The 19,725-nt window shown below is 52.5% G+C and overlaps 1 protein-coding gene across 6 annotated transcripts in view; it reads left to right on the forward strand.

Annotated features, from left to right (window-relative positions):
• OSBPL2 (oxysterol binding protein like 2) overlaps positions 1-19,725 on the forward strand; it is a 56,933-nt gene that overhangs the window by 29,510 nt on the left and 7,698 nt on the right. For all 6 annotated transcript variants that reach the window (XM_054467987.2, XM_063658969.1, XM_054467989.2 and 3 more), the window contains 7 exons: positions 3,500-3,634; positions 4,693-4,790; positions 10,645-10,827; positions 12,467-12,574; positions 13,193-13,282; positions 15,288-15,411; positions 17,872-18,000. In XM_054467987.2, coding sequence (XP_054323962.1) covers positions 3,500-3,634; positions 4,693-4,790; positions 10,645-10,827; positions 12,467-12,574; positions 13,193-13,282; positions 15,288-15,411; positions 17,872-18,000 — 867 coding nt within the window. The remainder of the gene's footprint in view (positions 1-3,499; positions 3,635-4,692; positions 4,791-10,644; positions 10,828-12,466; positions 12,575-13,192; positions 13,283-15,287; positions 15,412-17,871; positions 18,001-19,725) is intronic.

The raw sequence follows: 19,725 nt of genomic DNA on the forward strand, positions 1-19,725 counted from the left end.
AGGCTAGAGTGCAGTGGCACGATCTCAGCTCACTGCAGCCTCTGCCTCCTGGGTTCAAGTGATTCTCCTGCCTCAGCCTCCCGAGTAGCTGGGACTACAGGCGCCTGCCACCATGCCCGGCTAATTTTTTTTTTTTTTAGTAGATACAGGGTTTCACCTTATTGGCCAGGCTGGTCTCAAACTCCTGACCTTGTGATCCACCCACCTCGGCCTCCCAAAGTGTTGGGAGGATTACAAGCGTGAGTCACCGCGCCCGGCCAAATGCCTGCATTTTAAAACCACCTGGGTGCTTCTTCCCTGGGTGATTGTGCCACCAAGGGAATGACATAGGTTCATTTGTTTCATTTTTGATATTGAGAGATGACTTTTTAAAATTTAATTTTCTTTTTGAATTATGGGTCCTGCGTCAAATTTATCAAGCAAGGTATATTCCAGGAGAGTCAGCTTCCTGTCCCTGTCCCTTCCTGGTGCTCTCTGCTTTCCCCACAGGTGACCAGGAGCCAAGTTTAGGGCACATCTTTCATGCGTCACATAGCTGATTCTGTATGTATCTTCTCCCCACTTCTTTACATAAATGAGAGGCTTTATCTACCTTTTAAAATTCGATAGCAACATGCAGTGACTTCTTATTGTATTATTTCTTGTTAAAGACTGAGTCTTGCTCTGTCACCCAGTCTGGAGTGCAGTGGCAGGATCATGGCTCACTGTAACCTCAACCTCCTGGGCTTAAGTGAACCTCCCACATGAGCCTCTGGAGTAGCTGGGACCAGAGGAACCCACCACCATGCCCAGCTACTTTTAAACAATTTTTTGGCAGTGGCTCATGCCTGTAATCCCAGCACTTCGGGAGTCTGAGGCAGGCGGATCATGAAGTCAGGAGTTCGAGACCAGTCTGGCCAACATAATGAAACCCTGTCTCTACTAAAAATACAAAAAATTAGCCGGGCGTGGTGGTGCATGCCTGTAATCCCAGCTACTCGGGAGGCTGAGGCAGGAGAATCGCTTGAACCCAGGAGGTGGAGAGGTTGCAGTGAGCCGAGATCACACCATTGCACTGCTGCCTAGGTGACAGTGTGAGACTCCAACTCAAAAAAACAATGTTTTTTTGTAGAGACGGGGTCTCACTTTGTTGCCCAGGCTGGTCTTAAACTCCTGGCCTCAAGTGATCCTCCCCGCCTTGGCCCCCCAAAGTGTTGGGATTACAGGCGTGAGCCATCTCGCCTGGCCGACTTCTGAATCTTTCAATGGTGTGGCACTCCCTCATGTGGCTGCCCCCTAGCTCATTGGACTGGCGCCCTGTTGTTGGACATACGGGTCATTTCTGGTCTTTCTTGGATCCAGCTGTGCTGCAGCAAAGAGCCCTGCATGTGTGTTTGGCCGAGGCTCTGTGGGGTAGGTTCCTAGAAGTGGGGCCGCTGCGTCAGGGGCAAATACCTGTAGAGTTTGCTGGAAGCAGCCCAGTCCCCTCTGTGAGGCTGCATCACTGTGCATTTCCACAGCAGCTGGGGGGCTTTTCCTGGCTGGGAGCTGCACACAATTGCGATACCATCTCTCCTCTCCTGAGCAAGGCAGCGTCTCCCCCATACTCATGGCCGCCACCGGCCGCACTTCCTTCCAGGCCTCCCTGGCCCCATCTCTGGCCGCTGTGGACTGTGGCCTCTTCCAGTTTACCCGGCGTTTAGAGCACGGGATGCTGTCGATCCTGGTCTGGAATGTAAATTGCAAATGCTCCCCCATCTGTCTGCTTTTCTGCTCATTCTTTCGGGCTTCCTTCTTTCTCTGCCACGTGCTCCTGCGGTGCTGAGCTCTGATCACGAGGGTCACATCTCTTCCTGCTTTCCTCGGCAGCCGCATTCCCTTGTGCAGTCTTGGCCACACCCATGTGCCGGGGCTGCCTCAGTTGGAATCCAGTTCTAGCCCCTCCTAAGCCCACAGTCCCCGTGTGTCCAGTGCCATCTGGGGCCTGCTCGCCCATGCAGCAGCCTGAGCTGCAGGCTCTGTGCCTCTGCCGTGTGCTCTCAGCCTCGGTCCCTGCGCTTGTCCTTGACCCAGCGTCTGAGCAGAGCCCCCCTCCCAGCACGGACGCTGAGTTTTGGGAACCTCGGGGCCCAGGCAGAGTGCGTCCTTGTGGTGCTGTGCACACCCCACCCACCCTCCGTCCACCCTGCACACGCAGTGCCCGTGGTGTCCTGAGGCCTTGGTGGGGCCGTCCTAGTCCCTGGTGGAGGAGCCTGAGAGGCTCAGCAGCTCGTGCGTGTGTCAGCTGGGAACCCACAGCAAGTGGATCCCAAAGCCTGCCCTGTCCCTGTTGCCACTAGCACCTCCTCCTCCACTCCCTCCTGGCCTCTCTGGTCCTCTCCTTCTCTCCGTGTCCCTCTCCCTCTGCCTCTGCTTCGGCCACCCCAGACCCTGCTCCTTCCTGAAGAGCCTGCCCTGAGGTGACAGCTGTGCTTCCCTGGAATGCCTGCTGCCCTTGGGATCCCTTTCCTGGAAGCCCAGCGGGAAGAGTGGCCCCTGTGGGCACTCTTCCCCTTGGCACCTTCCCAGCTTCCCCCACTAAGCCATGCGCCTGCTCTGTGCTGCCCAGGGCCTGGGAGCAGAACCTGAGGCTCCTTTGCCAACTCGGAAGGCCTTAGGGGAAAGCCGCATGGAGCTGTGTTATGGGAGGCCTCGTTTGCCAGGTTCAGGCGTGTCCGAGGCATCCTGGAGGGACGGGAAGCCAGGGACTATTTTTAATGGTGCGGGTGGCTCTGCTTGGGACCACTACTCTGTTTTTTTGTTTTTGAGATGGAGTCTGGCTCTATCTCCCAGGCTGGAGGGCAATAGCACAATCTCGGCTCACCGCAATCTTCACCTCCTGGGTTCAAGCAATTCTCCTGCCTCAGCTTCCCGAGTAGCTGGGGTTACAGGTGTGCGCCACCATGCACGGCTAATTTTTGTATTTTTAGTATAGACAGGGTTTCACCATGTTGGCCAGGCTGGTCTTGAACTCCTGACCTCAAGGGATCCGCCCACCTCGGCCTCCCAGGATGCTTGGATTATAGGTGTGAGCCACCGTGCCCAGCCTGGGACCACTACTCTGGAAGTGTGGTGGAGAAGATGTGGAGTCGGGGATGGGGCACGGGTGGGCCCAGGAGCCGCTGTGGCAGTCTCTGTGTCTGGAATGGGGCGGTGGGCTGGGGAGGCAGAGAGGATTCAGGGGTGTCACGCCATAGACCTCTGCAGGCTCAGCACAGATTGTGTGTTAGGTCTGATGGCAGCCGAGGCTCACAGAGCAGGGCTGATGGGACAGGGAGTGGCTCACCCATGGGGGGTTTGAAGATCCGGTTCAACCCCAGAGTCTGCGGCTCCATGAAGGGATGCTCAGAGCAGGGGCATCGGGTGAAGGGATGCTCAGAGCAGGGGCATCGGGTGAAGGGATGCTCAGAGCAGGGGCATCGGGCAGCCCAGCGGTGTTAGGAAGGCAGCAGTAACCAGCGAGTCTTCCCCATCTTTCCAGGAGCTGTCCAAGATCACGATGCCAATCGCCTTCAATGAGCCTCTGAGCTTCCTGCAGCGGATCACGGAGTACATGGAGCACGTGTACCTCATCCACAGGGCCTCCTGCCAGCCCCAGCCCCTGGAGAGGATGCAGGTGGGCCTTAGGGGTGCCAGGCGGGAGTTTGTCATGAAAGTGACGCCCCTTGCATGTCTGGCCACACAGTCTTGGGGCCCCAGGCATCTGTGAGAACGGCTCGCACAGCTCCCCCCAGTGTTCAGTGCCATCCTGCCTGGTGGCCGTGACATTTGTCCTGTCACCACAGGTATGTGATGACAGAACTTGCAGGAAATGCCATTGAGCTCTCAGTGGCCCCAAGAGCTCCCTGCTGCCGCCTCCTGCCAGGAGTCTCTGCCTCTTGGAGCTGAAGGTGGCGGTGGGCTCTGCCCTTGGGCTCCTCTTGGGTTCTGTTGCACCACCGTGCCCCATGTATGTGACTGTGCGCTGGGCACGCACGGTGGCTCATGCCTGTAATGCCAACACTTTGGGAGGCTGAGGCAGATGAATTGCTCCTGGAGGTTGAGACCAACCGAGGCAACACAGTGAGACCGCATCTCTACAAAAATTTTTTTAAAACTTAGCCTGGTGCAGTGGTGCATGCCTGCAATGCCAGCTAGTTGGGAGGCTGATGAGAGAGGATCGCTTGTGCCCAGGAGCTGGAGGCCACAGTGAACCACGATTACGCCACTGCACTCCAGCCTGTGTGACAGAGTGAAACCCTGTGTCTAAAAAACAACAAAATACGAGTGTGTGACTGTGGGTGCACATAACCTGTGTCCCTGTGCACGTGTGTGCGCTTGCCTCTGTGAATGCGTGTGCGTGCTTGGGGTGTGCGTGTTCCGTGTGTGGCCTTGTGTGTGCATGTGAGACAGAGTGGCTGACGTTGCGGCAGCGTCTGCCAGGAAGGGCCCGGCTCCGGGGGTGGAAGGCAGCACCCAGTTCCTTCTTTCTGTGCTGTCAGGGGAGTGGCGGGTGATGAAGGGCGTTCCCTGGAAGTCCTGTAGTCTCAGACACACCGCTCGGGGAAAACTAACAAATCACACAGAACAAATAGTGACAGAAACCAGGTGCCCACCGCGCTCCACGAGAGGCCATCTTCTCCAGTGCGTTTCCTAACTGAAGCTGTTCCTGCCTACCCTGTGGATTATTTACAGTCTGTGGCTGCTTTTGCTGTTTCGGCTGTGGCTTCCCAGTGGGAGAGGACCGGCAAACCATTTAATCCACTCTTGGGAGAAACGTACGAATTAATCAGGTAAGGGGGAAAAGGCCCATCATAAATATCTTGTAAATGGAATTCCTTGGATGACGGATGAGTTTGACTCTTTCACTAGCATTGATTCCTCTGCTCTGAGAATAAACTGTTTGAATTAAGAGCTCACGAAAGCGTTTGGATGCTGTAGGCGAGATGTTTCACACACACGGGGTGTTGTGCTAACAGTGCCACAGCGTCTGAGTGAGTGTAAAGCGCTGGCAATGAGATATTTTAGTGTGTTCGACTCAAGCGTGGAGATAGCGCGTACTGTGGATGCTTCCGTGTGTGTGTGCGACGTCTGTGAAATGTGTAGGATTGTGAGCTTCACCGAAAATGGAAATAGGTACTAATGAGCAAAACTAGGCTGTTTTACCAAAGCATTTAGTGAATGCTGTCGAAAAAGCAGGTAAATCCAAACACAGGAATGATTGCAAAGAGGAGCTTCACTCCCAAGGCCACGTTTGCCACCACAGCCTCCCCAGAGTTTTAGGGAGGGTCAGACAGCTCTGGCCAAGGGAGAGTTAACCAGACCACACCTCATCTCCAGACATCCCTGAAACTTCTTCCTACGGAACTTTCTTCTAGGCAGCGTTGCCATCCCTTCCTAGAGTCTCCCCAGCTTCCCTCCTGTCTCTGGTGGCCCTCACCTCACAGACCTGAGACTGACTCCAAGTCCCAGAACTCTGACCCCAGAGGTCCAGCCGGGCCCCAGATCATGTTGTTTGTGGCTGGGCCTCTGGAAGGACTGGTTGGGGTTCTCTTCACCCACCTGGTTGCCCTGGGGACTGCTGTGGTTATGCACAGAATCATCCTGGGATTCTGCCCAGGTGACAGTGCCCACCCAAACCAACAAATGAAGTCAAAAGCAGGCCAGACCACGGCATGTATGTGGCAGTGTGGTAATTCCTCAGCCATCGAGCAGCCTGGCTGGGGCTCCGGGGAGCTGTGGATGAGAGAGATGTGTGTGGCTTCCTTCAGGGCCATTAGGTGATGTCTAAAATGATTTTTATTCCACTGCCTGTGGACCCCATCATTCTCTTGTAGATGCATGCAGGTGCCCGTGGGCAGATGTGTAGGGAGAGTCAGCAGAGCACAGTTCAGCCGCTGTCTCTGTGACAGGGCTAAGCTGTGGTTCTGAAGGAGGGAGGGGCAGGGCACTCTCGCTGCACCCTTCACTCTTCTGACTGTTGAGGTAGCCCAGCACACAGAACTCACCCCACCTGCCTGGGGAGAAGGAGCTTGCTGGAGGGGCACCCTTCACTCTTCCGACTGTCGCGGTAGCGCAGCACACAGAGCTCACTCTGTCTGGGGAGAAGGAGCTTGCTGGTGGGGCGCCCTTCACTCTTCCGACTGTCGGTGGAGCCCAGCACACAGAGCTCGCTCCGCCTGCCTGGGGAGAAGGAGCTGGAGGGGCGTGGGTGGTTATCTAGACAAGTCTGCTGTGCAGAATGCAAGCTGTTTGCCACAGGCTGCTGGGCTGCACGCCTCCCTGCCCAGGAACAGGGTGCAGACAGGAGGGAAGGCGGGCTCCTTTATCATCTTGTTTTATTATTTTTCTGTGAAAAAGGGAGTTGAGCCAAAACAATTAGCCTCTTATTTGGATTCTGGGTTAGTTGAGATTCTGTTGGGTTGTTTTATTATGAAGTCTGTTTGTTTTTTTAATTACAAGAGAGTGCTCCTTATAGAAAATGTATAACATTGAGAAAGGTAGAAAAGATGAATCAGGCATAATCCCATAAAAGATAATAGCTGGCTGGCTTCATGCCCGGAATACCTGCAACCCGGGAGGCCCAGGCAGGAGCATCACTTGAGCCCAGGAGTTCAAAGTTACAGTGATCGTGCCACTGCACCCTAACCTGGACTACAGAGCCAGACCCTGTCTCTTTAAAAAAAAAATAAAGATAACTGTCATCATTTTGTTAGACTTTCTTTTATGTGTGTTTCAAAATATGATAATGTTAATTTGTATCCCTTTTTAACATGTCATAATTTTCCTGTGATATTAAAAACTTTTTCTAAATTATAGTGTTTCATCGATTCTAAGACACATTGTTCACGTTGCAGCACTTCTACGTGTCAGTTTCTTTTTCCCTTTTTTTTTTTTTTTTTTGAGACGAGGTCTTGCTCTGTCGCCCAGGCTGAAGTTCAGTGACATGATCACGGCTCACTGTAGCCTCAGCCTCCTGCCTCGACCTCGTGGATATGATCACGGCTCACTGTGGCCTCAGCCTCCTGCCTTAACCTCCTGGATATGATCACAGCTCACTGTGGCCTCAGCCTCCTGCCTCGACCTCGTGGATATGATCACGGCTCACTGTGGCCTCAGCCTCCTGCCTCGACCTCCTGGATATGATCACGGCTCACTGTGGCCTCAGCCTCCTGCCTTAACCTCGTGGATATGATCACGGCTCACTGTGGCCTCAGCCTCCTGCCTTAACCTCGTGGATATGATCACGGCTCACTGTGGCCTCAGCCTCCTGCCTCGACCTCGTGGATATGATCACGGCTCACTGTGGCCTCAGCCTCCTGCCTCGACCTCGTGGATATGATCACGGCTCACTGTGGCCTCAGCCTCCTGCCTCGACCTCCTGGATATGATCACGGCTCACTGTGGCCTCAGCCTCCTGCCTCGACCTCCTGGATATGATCACGGCTCACTGTGGCCTCAGCCTCCTGCCTCGACCTCCTGGATATGATCACGGCTCACTGTAGCCTCAGCCTCCTGCCTTGACCTCCTGGATATGATCACGGCTCACTGTAGCCTCGACCTCCTGGGCTCAAGTTATCTTCCCACCTCAGCCTCCCAACGAGCTGGAACTACAGGCATGCGCCACCATGCCGAGCTAATTTTTGTATTTTCAGTAGAGACAGGGTTTTGCTATGTTGCCCAGGCTGGTCTTGAACTCCTGAGCTCAAGTGATCTGCCTATCTCAGTCTCCCAAAGTGCTAGGATTACAGATGTGAGCCTCTGTGCCCAGCCCAAGTCATAGTTTCATTTGCAGCATTTTTTTCTTTCTTTCATAAAATAATGGTGTGCAGTGCAATGAATGGCATCTTAGGTTCCAAGAAGTGCAGTTCCTTTGAAACTTCAGGCCACTGTTTTGGGGCCCTTTATTGTATTTTATGTGTTATTAATGATTGAGAATTTTTTTTTTTTTTTGAGACGGAGTCTCCATTGGTTGCCCAGGCTGGAGGGCAGTGGCATGATCTCGGCTCGTTGCAACCTCCGTCTGCCGGTTCAAGCAATTCTCCTGATTCTCCGCCTCAGCTTCCTGAGTAGTTGGGATTACAGGCGCACGCCACCAGGCCTGGCTAATTTTCGTGTTTTCAGTAGAGACAGGGTTTCACTTTGTTGGCCAGGCTGGTGTCGAACTCCCAACTTCAGGTGAGCCGCCCACCTTGGCCTCCCAAAGTGCTGGGATTACAGGCGTGAGCCACCATGCCTGGCCATGATTGAGATTTTTATCAATAGTGAGCAAATGGTTGTGGGATTTGGTTTGCTTCAAATGGGCTCTCTTCCAGCGTGTAAAGAGTTTAAAAGTGTATGCCCACATTTGTCCTAGAAGATGTGTCAGCACTGCCTGTCAGACCATTTTGGGAGGAGCCGTTGTTAGTAGTACAAGCTTTCCTGCACTTCGGTATATAAATCACTATGCAGTTTGGAGAAGCAGCATAAATGTCACAGCTTCAAATTCTAATCTGTTCCTGGCCCATCCTGGCTGGGTCAGCTGCTGGTCCTTACCCACATGCTGCCCGTGTGTGAATGCCAACTTTGTGTTTTTTGTCTGATTTAGAAGTTGGCTGGCACTGGGCAGCCGAGCACCTGTTCTCAAGATGTCATTGCCTTTGAGCAAGTAGGACTAGTTTGGACAGAGTGTGGCGTAGTGACAGCAGGGTCCAGCAGGCAACTGTGGGTCTTGGCACATGCTGCAGGGAGCAGCCCTGCTTCTGCTTCTGGGAAAGGGGAGGCTGAGGCCTGGACAAGGGAAAGACTGGCCACGAGAATCACTTGTGAGGGAGTCTTCTGTTCTGAATTCATGTAGAGTGTGCTTCCTTTTCTAGATATTTCTCTTGAGCAGTATTCCTGTTGCTGCCTGCCAGCCTTCTCGTCCTCTGGTCAGCGTGCTGTGCCACCATCGGAGGCATTGACGGGATTGGCTCTTAAAAAATTATTAAAATGTCTTGAAAAAGATAAATCAGGCCGGGCGCGGTGGCTCACGCCTGTAATCCCAGCACTTTGGGAGGTTGAGGTAGGCAGATCGCCTGAGGTCAGGAGTTCGAGACTAGCCTGGCCGACATGGTGAAACCTCGTTTCTACTAAAAAATACAAAAAATTAGCCGGGTGTGGTGGCGGGCGCCTGTAATCCCAGCTACTTGGGAGGCTGAGGCTGGAGAATCACTTGAACCTGGAGGCGGAGGTTGCAGTGAGCCGAGATCACGCCACTGCACTCCAGCCTGGGTGACAGAGATTTTGAGATTCCATCTCAAAAAAAGAAAAAGAAAAAGATAAATCAGAAGAGGAAAGAAGTTCTAGATGATAGAGAAGAAGCCTTGTGGGTGAAAGGAATGCAAGCCGCCTGGGCTGGGTAGAGCGGGGCGTGCCACCAGCACCCTTCCCCAGGGGCTGCACCCAGGGCTGGAGCTCCTGCTGCACAGCCGGAAGCAAGCGACGCACCTTCGCAATGCTGAGACACGTCGTCTGTCATGTGTTCACTTCCAGATCGTCCTTGCCAGTGTCTGCCATGTGCTGTGCGTCTGTGAGACCCTGGCAGTCTGTCAGATTAGGGGCCATGGACGTGGACCAAGTCCTTTCCTGATACCCTGGGTCCCTACAGATCCCTTGTTATAGCTAAAAATACACATTCTTTTCTTAGACAAGTATTCATTTTGTAAATTACATACCTTGGTAGTCAACCTTTTAAAATCTAATTTTTCAACTTTCCTTCTTCTGTAATGATTGGAAATTCTGATTCCAGTTAAGTTGGTAATTATGTGGTGTAGCTTTTCTAATTTTTAATGACTACAATTGTAGGTGTATTCACAGTTCCGGAACAATTAAAAGCTGACATTTTGATTGAAAAAGAGAGTATACTAAAAATCCTGTTTCCTGGACAGGACTATTTTGGGATATAAGCCATTCCATCTCGGAAATTTCAGGGGCCTTGTAGAAAGGCAAAGAAGGGGCAACCCCTTCAGAAAGGGTTTAGGGTCCTGAGTTCCTGGGCAGTGGGAGTCCCTCGGGGTTGAGGGTTTGGAGTCAGGGGTGTGTAAGGGTTGCTTCTCCACCTGCGTCTCTGGGCACCTCTAGCCAGACACCGCTGTGGCTCAGGTGGAGAGCGAGTGGGGCATCAGGGTGGAGGCCTCTCCTGCACCATTGCCCTCTCTGGGTGGGTCAGATGCGCTCTGGAAGCCATGTGTGTGTGTGTCTGTTGCCAGTGTTAGGCCGAGTGCGTTGTTGTGTTTGTGTGTGTGTCTGTTGCCAACGTTAGGCCAATGTTAGGCCAAGTGTGATGTCGTGTTTGTGTGTGTGTCTGTTGCCAACATTAGGCCAAGTGTGATGTCATGTTTGTGTGTGTGTTGCCGTTAGGCTGAGTGCGATGTCATGTTTGTGTGTGTGTTTGTTGCCAACGTTAGGCCAAGTGCGATGTCGTGTTTGTGTGTGTGTCTGTTGCCACCATTAGGCCAAGTGCGATGTCGGAGAGGCAGTGTTGGGTGTTTCTGCCACATGTTGTGGCGCGGAGGGCCCCAGCTTCCCAGCGTCCCGTGAGGGGCTCCACATGATGTCTGAGCTGCCCTTTCTTTTATTTTGCTGCCATTAATGTGTCTCTTTCTCTTTTTTTGTTCTTTGACCTAGGGAAGATTTAGGATTCAGATTTATATCGGAACAGGTCAGTCACCACCCCCCCATCAGTGCGTTCCACTCGGAAGGCCTCAACCATGACTTCCTGTTCCACGGCTCCATCTACCCCAAGCTCAAGTTCTGGGGCAAAAGCGTGGAGGCGGAGCCCCGAGGCACCATCACCCTGGAGCTGCTCAAGTGAGTGTCGGTGCGTCCTGCTGAGATCCGCTTCCTGCAGAAACTGAAATGGGTGCTGGTGATATGGAGGGAAAGCTTCCTTCAGGAGGAAACCCTGTCATTTTTCTCCTGAGGTGGTGACCTCCCCACAGCAGAAATGTCTTCAGAAGAGCTTCCTGACCAGGGTCCCATGTTGCTGGGGTGCGTCCTCACGTCTGCAGTTGGAATTCGCGCCCCTTTCAGTCATCATTCATTGTATTTCTTGTCTCTTACTGCATAACAGCCCCAAACTTAGCAGCTTCCACACCAGTCTGGCAGGGTGTCTGAGGGCCGGGGACAGTGAGGTTGCGGTGGGGATGAGGGTTGGGTTGCCCATGGCGCCTGTGTCCTTGCTCCCCTTCAGGGCTGCTTGCTGCAGGGCACTGCCTCCCACAGGGGGAGAGAGCTGAGAAGGAAGCCAGGGAAGTGGCTCTTTGCACACTCCCCCACCCTGTGCTCATGTGGCAGGGGTGACTTAGGGTTGGAATTTGAAACAGCGTGGTGGGGGACCCTCTGAGAGGCTGCTCACCACCCCTCTTCACTCTCAGCCTAAATGCTCCCCAATCCACTGTCAACCAAAGACACCTCAGAGCAAAACACAAGTCTCCAACAAACCCCGGCCTCTGAGACCCGGCAGACACAGACCGGATGCTGGCATCCTCCTGGGCCACCAGTTCTGAGATGCGAGTCTTGCCAAGCCACTGCCTGCAGTCTTGTTGTAGGCACCAGCTCCTAACAAATACATACAGAAATAAGTAATAAACGACACCTTGCCTGATGAAGCATTTGATGTGGGTTTTGCTTCACATTGGCCCTGCCTGGATGGTGGCTAGAAGGTTCCACAAGGACCTGGAGAAGCCCCTGAGAGTGTGTCCTGGGGCTGGTATGGCCTAGTGCCTGTTGTGCAGTGGCCTTGCTTTCTTAGGAAGAGGCGTGCAGAAATGAAATGTTGCACACTTTGCTGATAGAGTTGCACACCTTGCTGATAACCTTGGTGATGAACCCGTTTGGGTTCCACCCCTAGGAAATTGAGAGAATTCCACACGTGTCACAAAATATCCTGCTCTGAGCAGATTTCTGCCTTCACTATGGCTCCTCCACGTAGCCCCTTAGAACGCGGGGCTGCTAATCTGCTGCCTCACATTTGTGGGGTGTTTTCTTCTTGGGCAGGACCATTTGGGAGGATGAGGAATAAAGGAAACAAGTATGTGGAGTGCGGTTGAAAACCCTGCACCCTTCCACAGCCACGTGCCAGCTCCCCAGAAAGCCAGGGCCGCATGCCCAGGACCCTGCATTACTGCCGTATGTGTTTGGTGAGGTGGCTTTTCTTTTGACTACTTCACAGGAAAGCCATTTCTCTTTGTTCAGTCTTCTTTGATTGCTTATTAACTTGTCTTGACATTTAAGTAGAAAGCTTTGTAGATGCTACAAAGGAAAGAAGAAGTACGTTTCAAACACATGCTAAATACACAGCCTCTGTTGCAGGGGCTTCAAAGCAGCGTGCTGCTCTCCTGCGGGTGCTGGTTGCTGTGACCCAGCCCCGCCTGGTCGTTGCGTCTTGGGTCACGTCGTGTCTTGGCTTTTCTGGACTCTCACTGCTTGTTTTCTGGTGTCTTCACAGACATAACGAAGCCTACACCTGGACCAACCCCACCTGCTGCGTCCACAACGTCATCATCGGGAAGCTGTGGATAGAGCAGTATGGGACAGTGGAGATTTTAAACCACAGGTGACAGCACCCCACTGTTGGGTGAGAGTGCGAGGCTCCGGGTGGGGATGGGCGCGCCGGGGAGCGTGGGCATCCGTGCTCCTGGTGGGTTTCAGCTCAGCCTCACGAGCTGCTGCCTTGTCCCCGCCAGCCCAGGCATAGCAGCTGCCTGGACTTGACTCTGACCGGTGTTGGCCATGGGTGCTTCTTGTTCAGGACCTCGTTTTTAGTCACGGTCGTTACTTTAGCGCTTTGAGCTATGCCAAAGAGCCGTGTCATTGCCGGGTGCAGCGCTGTCCACAGCCGTTGGCCACTGTCTAGGCTCGAATGCCCTATTCCTGGAAGCTCATGACTGGTGGGCTTTGCCTTTTCACCACTTTAGTGAGGTATAATCGATGCATCATAAGATTTGCCCATTCTGAGTGGACACTTAAGTGATTTTTAGTAAATTGACCGAATCATGGAGCCGTCCCCACAGCCCGTGTCAAACACTTCCATCGCCCCAAAGGCCCACCACACCCATTTGCAGTCACCCTCCGCCTGCCCCAGGGGCCTCCGCCGTGCTTCTCCTGTTACGGAGTTGCCCTTTCCGGCTGTTGGCTGTCTTGCAGCAGAAACCTGTGTTTGTTTTTCTCACAGAACTGGACATAAGTGTGTGCTTCACTTTAAACCGTGTGGATTATTTGGAAAAGAACTTCACAAGGTGGAAGGACACATTCAAGACAAAAAGTAGGTCCTTACCAGGTGTTCACGGGGCACCACTACAGCCTGTGTGTCCACGTTAGAGGGCTCAGGTGCTCCTGGGCCTGCATGTGCCGATGTGCACGAGACGCGGGTACGCCAATGCCATCTGTTCATGGTCCAGAAGTATGAGTCTTTTTTGTTTTGGAAAGACATTTTGTTATTGAGCATAAAAGGAAATAAAGGGTATTTTTGAATGTAGTTTCTAGGTGGCTTGTTACTGGGGCCATCTTCTTTTGATAAAATTGTCTTGAGAAGTCAGCTGTTTCCACTGGGAGATGAGACGAGACTGTTTCGCAGCAGAGCTGAGGTGCGTGGGAAGTGTGGCCTTGCGTTTTCCTTCCACCTGCACCCCATGCGCGTTGTCAGGCGAGACTCAAATGTGTTAGCTTGTGGGGCGTCAGTGTCATGTGACCAGTTCACTCCAGTCTTTAAATCAGGGACTTTCACAAGTTTCTGTGAGCAGAGAAATGGCCAGTACTGGTTTAACAAATTTTTCAGTTTTTTCCTCCCCATGTGGGTTAATTACTTTGTAATCTGGTCTCCAGGGTGTTTTCTTCACGAAGGAATTTGAGCCATAGGATGTCATGAATTTCCTTCTAGTTCCAAAAATGTAGACATTTCCCCTTAGAAACTAGCCCCCAATTTAAAACAGTCAGGGCCAGGTGCAGTGGCTCATGCCTGTAATCCCATCGCTTCCGAGGTGGGCAGATCACCTGAGGTCAGGAGTTCGAGACCAGCCTGGCCAACATGGTAAAACCCCGTCTCTACTAAAAATACTAAAATTAGCCAGGTGTGATGGCGCACATCTGTAATCCCAGCTACTCGGGAGGCTGAGGCACAAGAATCTCTTGAGCCCCGGAGGTGGAGGTTGCAGTGAGCCAAGATCACGCCAGTGCACTCCAGCCGGGGCAGCAGAGCAAGAGGCTGTCTCAAAAAAATAAGACAGTTGGTGTTTCTGCTCTGTTCACCCTCTATGGTATACCAGAAATGCACCCATTTGAACAGCCTATAAAATAAAATGGCCAGGCTTATGACTGACCATTTCTCCCATAAAACATGTGAGGATCAACGTGTGGACCTAGAAGGGACAGCAGTCTTACAACGGGGTAGCAGTCATCAGTGCCTTGACACCTCTCCCCCTTGGAACTCAGCCCAGTGAGCAGCTGGCTGGCTGTTTCCAGAACCGGGCGGGGACCCCGAGGCCAGACTTGCTGACCTTCAGTGAGTGCATGTAAAGTGTGTTTTGGTTGTCTGGTTTTCCATCCTAAATTTAAGGATGCTCTGTCCTTGGAGACAGAGAGTTGTCCCCAGGCTGTCTACTAGGTGAGGCCTGGCCCCGTTCCCCGCATCTGTGCTGGCTCTGCAGGCACTGCAGAGACACCGTCCCCTCCTGGGTCCTGAGCCTGTCAGAGTTGCACTTCCCGGGGGCCTGTGGTCGCGGCTGACTCTTCCCAGCCAGAGGCGAAAGGAGAAAGAAAATGGAGTCTGGCACTATTTGGCTTCATCCCTTTTAGAATCAAGAGCTCTAGTGGCCACTCTGCAAAGGTCTCTGGGTTGTTATTGATGAAAAATGGCAGGCGGGGAACCAAAGATCAAGCAAGCAGCATTGACTGCACCGATTGATAGAAAAGGGCTGAAGGACACACACACAACACATTCAGTGTGTTGAAAATGATCAGTGGGCGCATGCAGCTTTACATTTTAAAACGCTCACTCTTTTTTGCCCCTTCCCATCTCCTGCAGCCCCGTGGGCTGTCCGTCCTTTAGGTTTCTGGCCCTTCATTTTCCTTTCCATGGTGTGTATCAGGGCTAGGAATGGTCCCAGAATGCAAATTTTCACCTTTGTATTTATGTCCAGAGATGTCCCAAAATGCATAAGAAAACATGCCTGAGGGGAATTTATTCCAGGGTCAAAATTAAGGTGCTACATGTTTAGACAAATGGTTTGTAATGACTAAAACTTGGCTTTAAAAATCCCATTTAATTACAGCAAAAAGAAGCTCTTTATGATCTATGGCAAATGGACGGAATGTTTGTGGGGCATAGATCCTGTTTCATATGAATCCTTCAAGAAGCAGGAGAGGAGAGGCGACCACCTGAGAAAGGCCAAGCTGGTAAGGGCTGGGGCGTCTCCGGGCAGAGCTGAGCCCTGGGTGCTGAGGGCTGCCAGGCCGCTGCTGCCTTTAGCTCACTGTTGGGGGCCCAGGGAGCCTTTGGGCCCCACCAGGAGAGATGAATGTGCAGAATTTGTCTGTCCAGATGAACCATGTGTTGTGGGTTCCAGTATCAGTAGGGGGGGTTAATCTGTATTTCTTTCCGTTTTTTTTTTTTTTTTCCCCCCTCCAGGCAGGGTCTCCCTCTGTTGCCCAGGCTGGAGTGCAGTGGTGCAGTCATAGCTCACTGCAACCTCCAGCTACCAGGCTCAAGCAGTCCTCCATCCTTAGCCTCCCAAGTGGCTAGGACTATAGGCATGTACCACCATGCCTGACTAATGTTTATTTTTTTTTGTAGAGATGGGGTCTTGCTATGTTGCCCAGGCTGGTCTTGAACTCCTGGGCTTAAGCAATCCTCCCACCTCGGCCTCCCAAAGTGCTGGGATTACTAATAGGCGTGAACCACAACACCCAGCCGATTTATCTGTATTTCGGTTGCACGGAGGCTGCTGCTATAAACCGTGGGCACCAGTGCCCTAGAGTCATACATGGTCGCTGGCCCCCATGGCTGGAAGTATCTGAGGGAACCTCAGGCAAGGCCGTTTCTTTTCTGGAAGCTCCAAGTTCTGGGTCCTTCTTAATAAATCTTCTTGCTTTCTTTGAGTTAGCCTAGACATATTGTTAAAAATCAAGTGAATTTCAATTTTTTGTTTTTAGTTGTGAGTACCAGATAATATATTCAACAGCCAGAAAGTACTGGCAAGGCTTTTTCCCCTTAGAGCTTTGGAATACTCATTACCTTAAGACTAGTTGTTCTTGAACTTAAAAGTGATAGTTCAAAAGAGGTGTCATATTTTCTACATAATGAATTGGAATGTACCAAGCCTGAAATGTTCAATATTTATTTAACGGAAACATTCAGCCTCCTCCGGATCCCAAGTGTTTTTTATGTTGTAGTATTCATTTGTGCTGTTAGACACCTTTTCTAATCACCCTCTTTTATTTAAAAAGGAAAATTCTGCTTACACACTAGACAGACCTAGAAGGGTAAATCCATTTAGCGATGTCTTTTGATGCTTTCCTGCTCCTTAAGGTGACCTAGAAACGGGAGTTTTCTGTGAATGCTTCCCAGCCTCAGGCCATGGTGCCTACAGCCAGTGTGAATACAGCTGGTGCAGGAAGCCCTGGGCTTTGACTCGCCCCGGCCTCGGGCCACGGGGCCTACAGCCAGTGTGAATACAGCTGGTGCAGGAAGCCCTGGGCTTTGACTTGCCCCGGCCTCAGGCCACGGGGCCTACAGCCAGTGTGAATACAGCTGGTGCAGGAAGCCCTGGGCTTTGACTCGCTTGTTTTCAGTGGTCTCCCTGAACAGCTGCTTCTGGAATCATTGTCTCCCTTTTCTAGGACCCATTTATTTTGAGAAGCAATGTGGCAGGTTTTATCTTTTCATCAGGGTGTAGAGAGCCTGAAACCCCCACACAGGAGCCACTTATTGATGGAGGGCAAAGCTGCGCTATCTAGAAAGCTCTCAGTCCCAGAACCTGCCTTCTGGAGAGGCGCCGTGCGTGTGAATGAACCTGCTGTTTGGAAGGCACCGCTGTGTCGTCGCGCTCAGACTCCACCAAGGCACCGCTGTGTCGTCGCGCTCAGACTCCACGAAGGCACCGCTGTGTCTTCGCACTCAGACTCCACAAAGGCACCGCTGTGTTGTCACGCTCAGACTCCATGAAGTGCCGTTTCGCGTGCACCGCTTCTCCTGAAGGGAAACACGCCTGGCCACTGACTTCCTTCGTCTCTGCGAAGGGAAACACGCCTGGCCACTGACCTCTGTCGTCTCCGCTCTGGGTGTCAGTTGGAACAGAAAGCACAGCCCCACGAAGGGAGTGTGAGCTGCTTTAGGGACTGGGGCCCAGCTCCTCTCCGTACAGTGATGGACAGACAGTGTCATAGACTGGAGAGGAAATTCGATTTTCTCCTTAGTTTAAGAAGAAAAAGGCCGGGTGTGGTGGTTTACGCCTGTAATCTCAGCACTTTGGGAGGCCGAGGCGGGTGGATTGCCTGAGGTCAGGAGTTCGAGACCAGCCTGGCCAACATAAGTGAAACCCCGTCTCTACTAAAAGTACAAAAAATTAGCTGGGCATGGTAATGGGCGCCTGTAATTCCAGCTACTCAGGAGGCTGAGGCAGGAGAACCTCTTGAACTCGGGAGGCAGAGGTTGCAGTGACCCGAGATCGCACCATTGCACTCCAGCCTGGGCGACAGAGCGAGACTCCGTCTGAAAAAGAAAAAAAAAAAAGGAAAAGCCCGCTTGGCTCTGCTCAGGCATGGTGACTGGTCTGAAAGGCGCCCTGAGAATAGCTGTCCTCCTGGCCAAGAGCGGCCTGGCCCCAGGCAGCCACACAGCAGGGTTCTGTGTTTCAGGATGAAGACTCTGGGAAGGCTGACAGCGACGTGGCTGACGACGTGCCTGTGGGCCAGGAGACCGTGCAGGTCATTCCCGGCAGCAAGCTGCTCTGGAGGATCAACACCCGGCCCCCCAACTCTGCCCAGGTCTGTGTCCCTCCGTGGCCTGACGCCCCCACTGTGAGGCCAGGCCTCTCTGCCTGCCCATGTCACACCCACCTCTGGGCCCAGCCCCTCGGCTCTTCCCTGTCCTTGGGCCCTTGCCTGCCACCTCGCCTCAGCCTGTTGTCCCAAAGCAGAAGGAGGGGCTTCCGCCAGAGCAGACGGAGGGGCCTCCGCCATTGTCGGAGTGGCTTCTCTTGTCCCTGGAGCTGTGTCCCGGCCCTGTGCTTGCCTGCCTTGGGGCCTGCTGTTGGGGCTGGGCACCGCTGCTCCATAGGACATGCAGGTCGAGGTGTGGACGCATGCTCAGCTGCGTGTCAGAGCTGCCCGCTGCGTGTCGGAGCTGCCCGCCAGGCACACATGCCTGTGCTTCCCCTGGGAACATCAGACAGTTGTGGCCATTGCCGGCCAAGGCCTGCACCGAGTGCATCTTATCAAAAGAGGCTTCCAGACCTGTTCAGGGAGATTGCTTTTCTAACTTGTCAATTTAGATGCTTAAATGCCTTGTGATATTTACTTTTGAAAATTGCACTTACAATTTTTATTAAATACATGATAAACTACATGTCTTACGACAAATAACAAAATATGTGATATATGGTTATATGATAAATACCACATGTAATATCTTAGTATTTTTTATAAATTCTTATTTGTATATAAAATATATGCAACTTATGCAATTTTGTATGTCCCATAAACAGAGCAGAACATGCGTAAAATACAGAAAAGGAAGCAAAACCTTCACTCTAAGCACATTATTTCAACAGTCGCTGTTATCATTTGAGTAGAGTACGAACTGGTTTAACAATGCTATTTTCTTTATTAATAGAGGCAGAGTCTCGCTCTGTCACCCAGGCTGCAGTGCAGTGGTGTGATCTTGGCTCACTGCAGGCTCCAGTTTCTGGGCTCAAGTGATCCTCCCACCTCAGCCTCCCGAGTAGCGAGGACCACAGGCGTGTGCCACCATGCCGGACTAATTTTCTATTTTTTGTAGAGAGGAGGTCTTGCTATGTTGCCCAGGCTAGTCTCGAACTCCTGGCCTCAAGCATTATCTTCCTGCCTTGGCCTCCTGAGTTGCTGGGACCACAGGCACGAGACACTGTGGCCTGCCAATGATACTATTGGTATTTTAAATTTATTATTAGGAAAACTGCTTATTTTTTTTTCAGGGAAGTCTCTTTAAAGGTAACTCGTGCTTCCAGCCTTTGGCTCAGCGTATGTGTCGAGTCCTCCTGCCTGCCAGGCCCTGTGGGCCTGGGCACTAGAACCAGGCAGATGAGGTCCCAGGAGGGAGGCGGGGCAGGTGGTTGACTCACACCTGAGAGTCAGGTGGGTGCCTTGGGTGCCAGGGAGGGCATCTGAGTGCTGTGGCTTCAGTCATGGGGTAGGGGTGGAGGTGTGTAGGGATTGCATTTGGGCGGAGGGGACAGTCAGGGCAGAGCCCCCTGGAGTAGACTAGTGTGTGAGGGCCCAGGGGGCCATGGGGATGAGGGTGGAGGGGGTGCAGGGGTCTCCAGATGACTTCAGTATTTGCTGTGAGTGACATGGGGCACCAGGAGTCATTTGAGCAGGGGGTGACGGGCGCTGTTGATGTTTCCTTTGGCCTTTCTGGCTGCTTGCTGAGATGCTGTGAGGGCAGCAACAGAAGAGGGAGGACACGGGTGGCAGCTGGAGGGCCTGGATGTGGCAGGAGGACCTGAGGAGCCA

The sequence above is a fragment of the Pongo pygmaeus genome, chromosome 21 (genome assembly GCF_028885625.2).
Source record: "Pongo pygmaeus isolate AG05252 chromosome 21, NHGRI_mPonPyg2-v2.0_pri, whole genome shotgun sequence".
Classification (NCBI taxonomy): domain Eukaryota; kingdom Metazoa; phylum Chordata; class Mammalia; order Primates; family Hominidae; genus Pongo; species Pongo pygmaeus.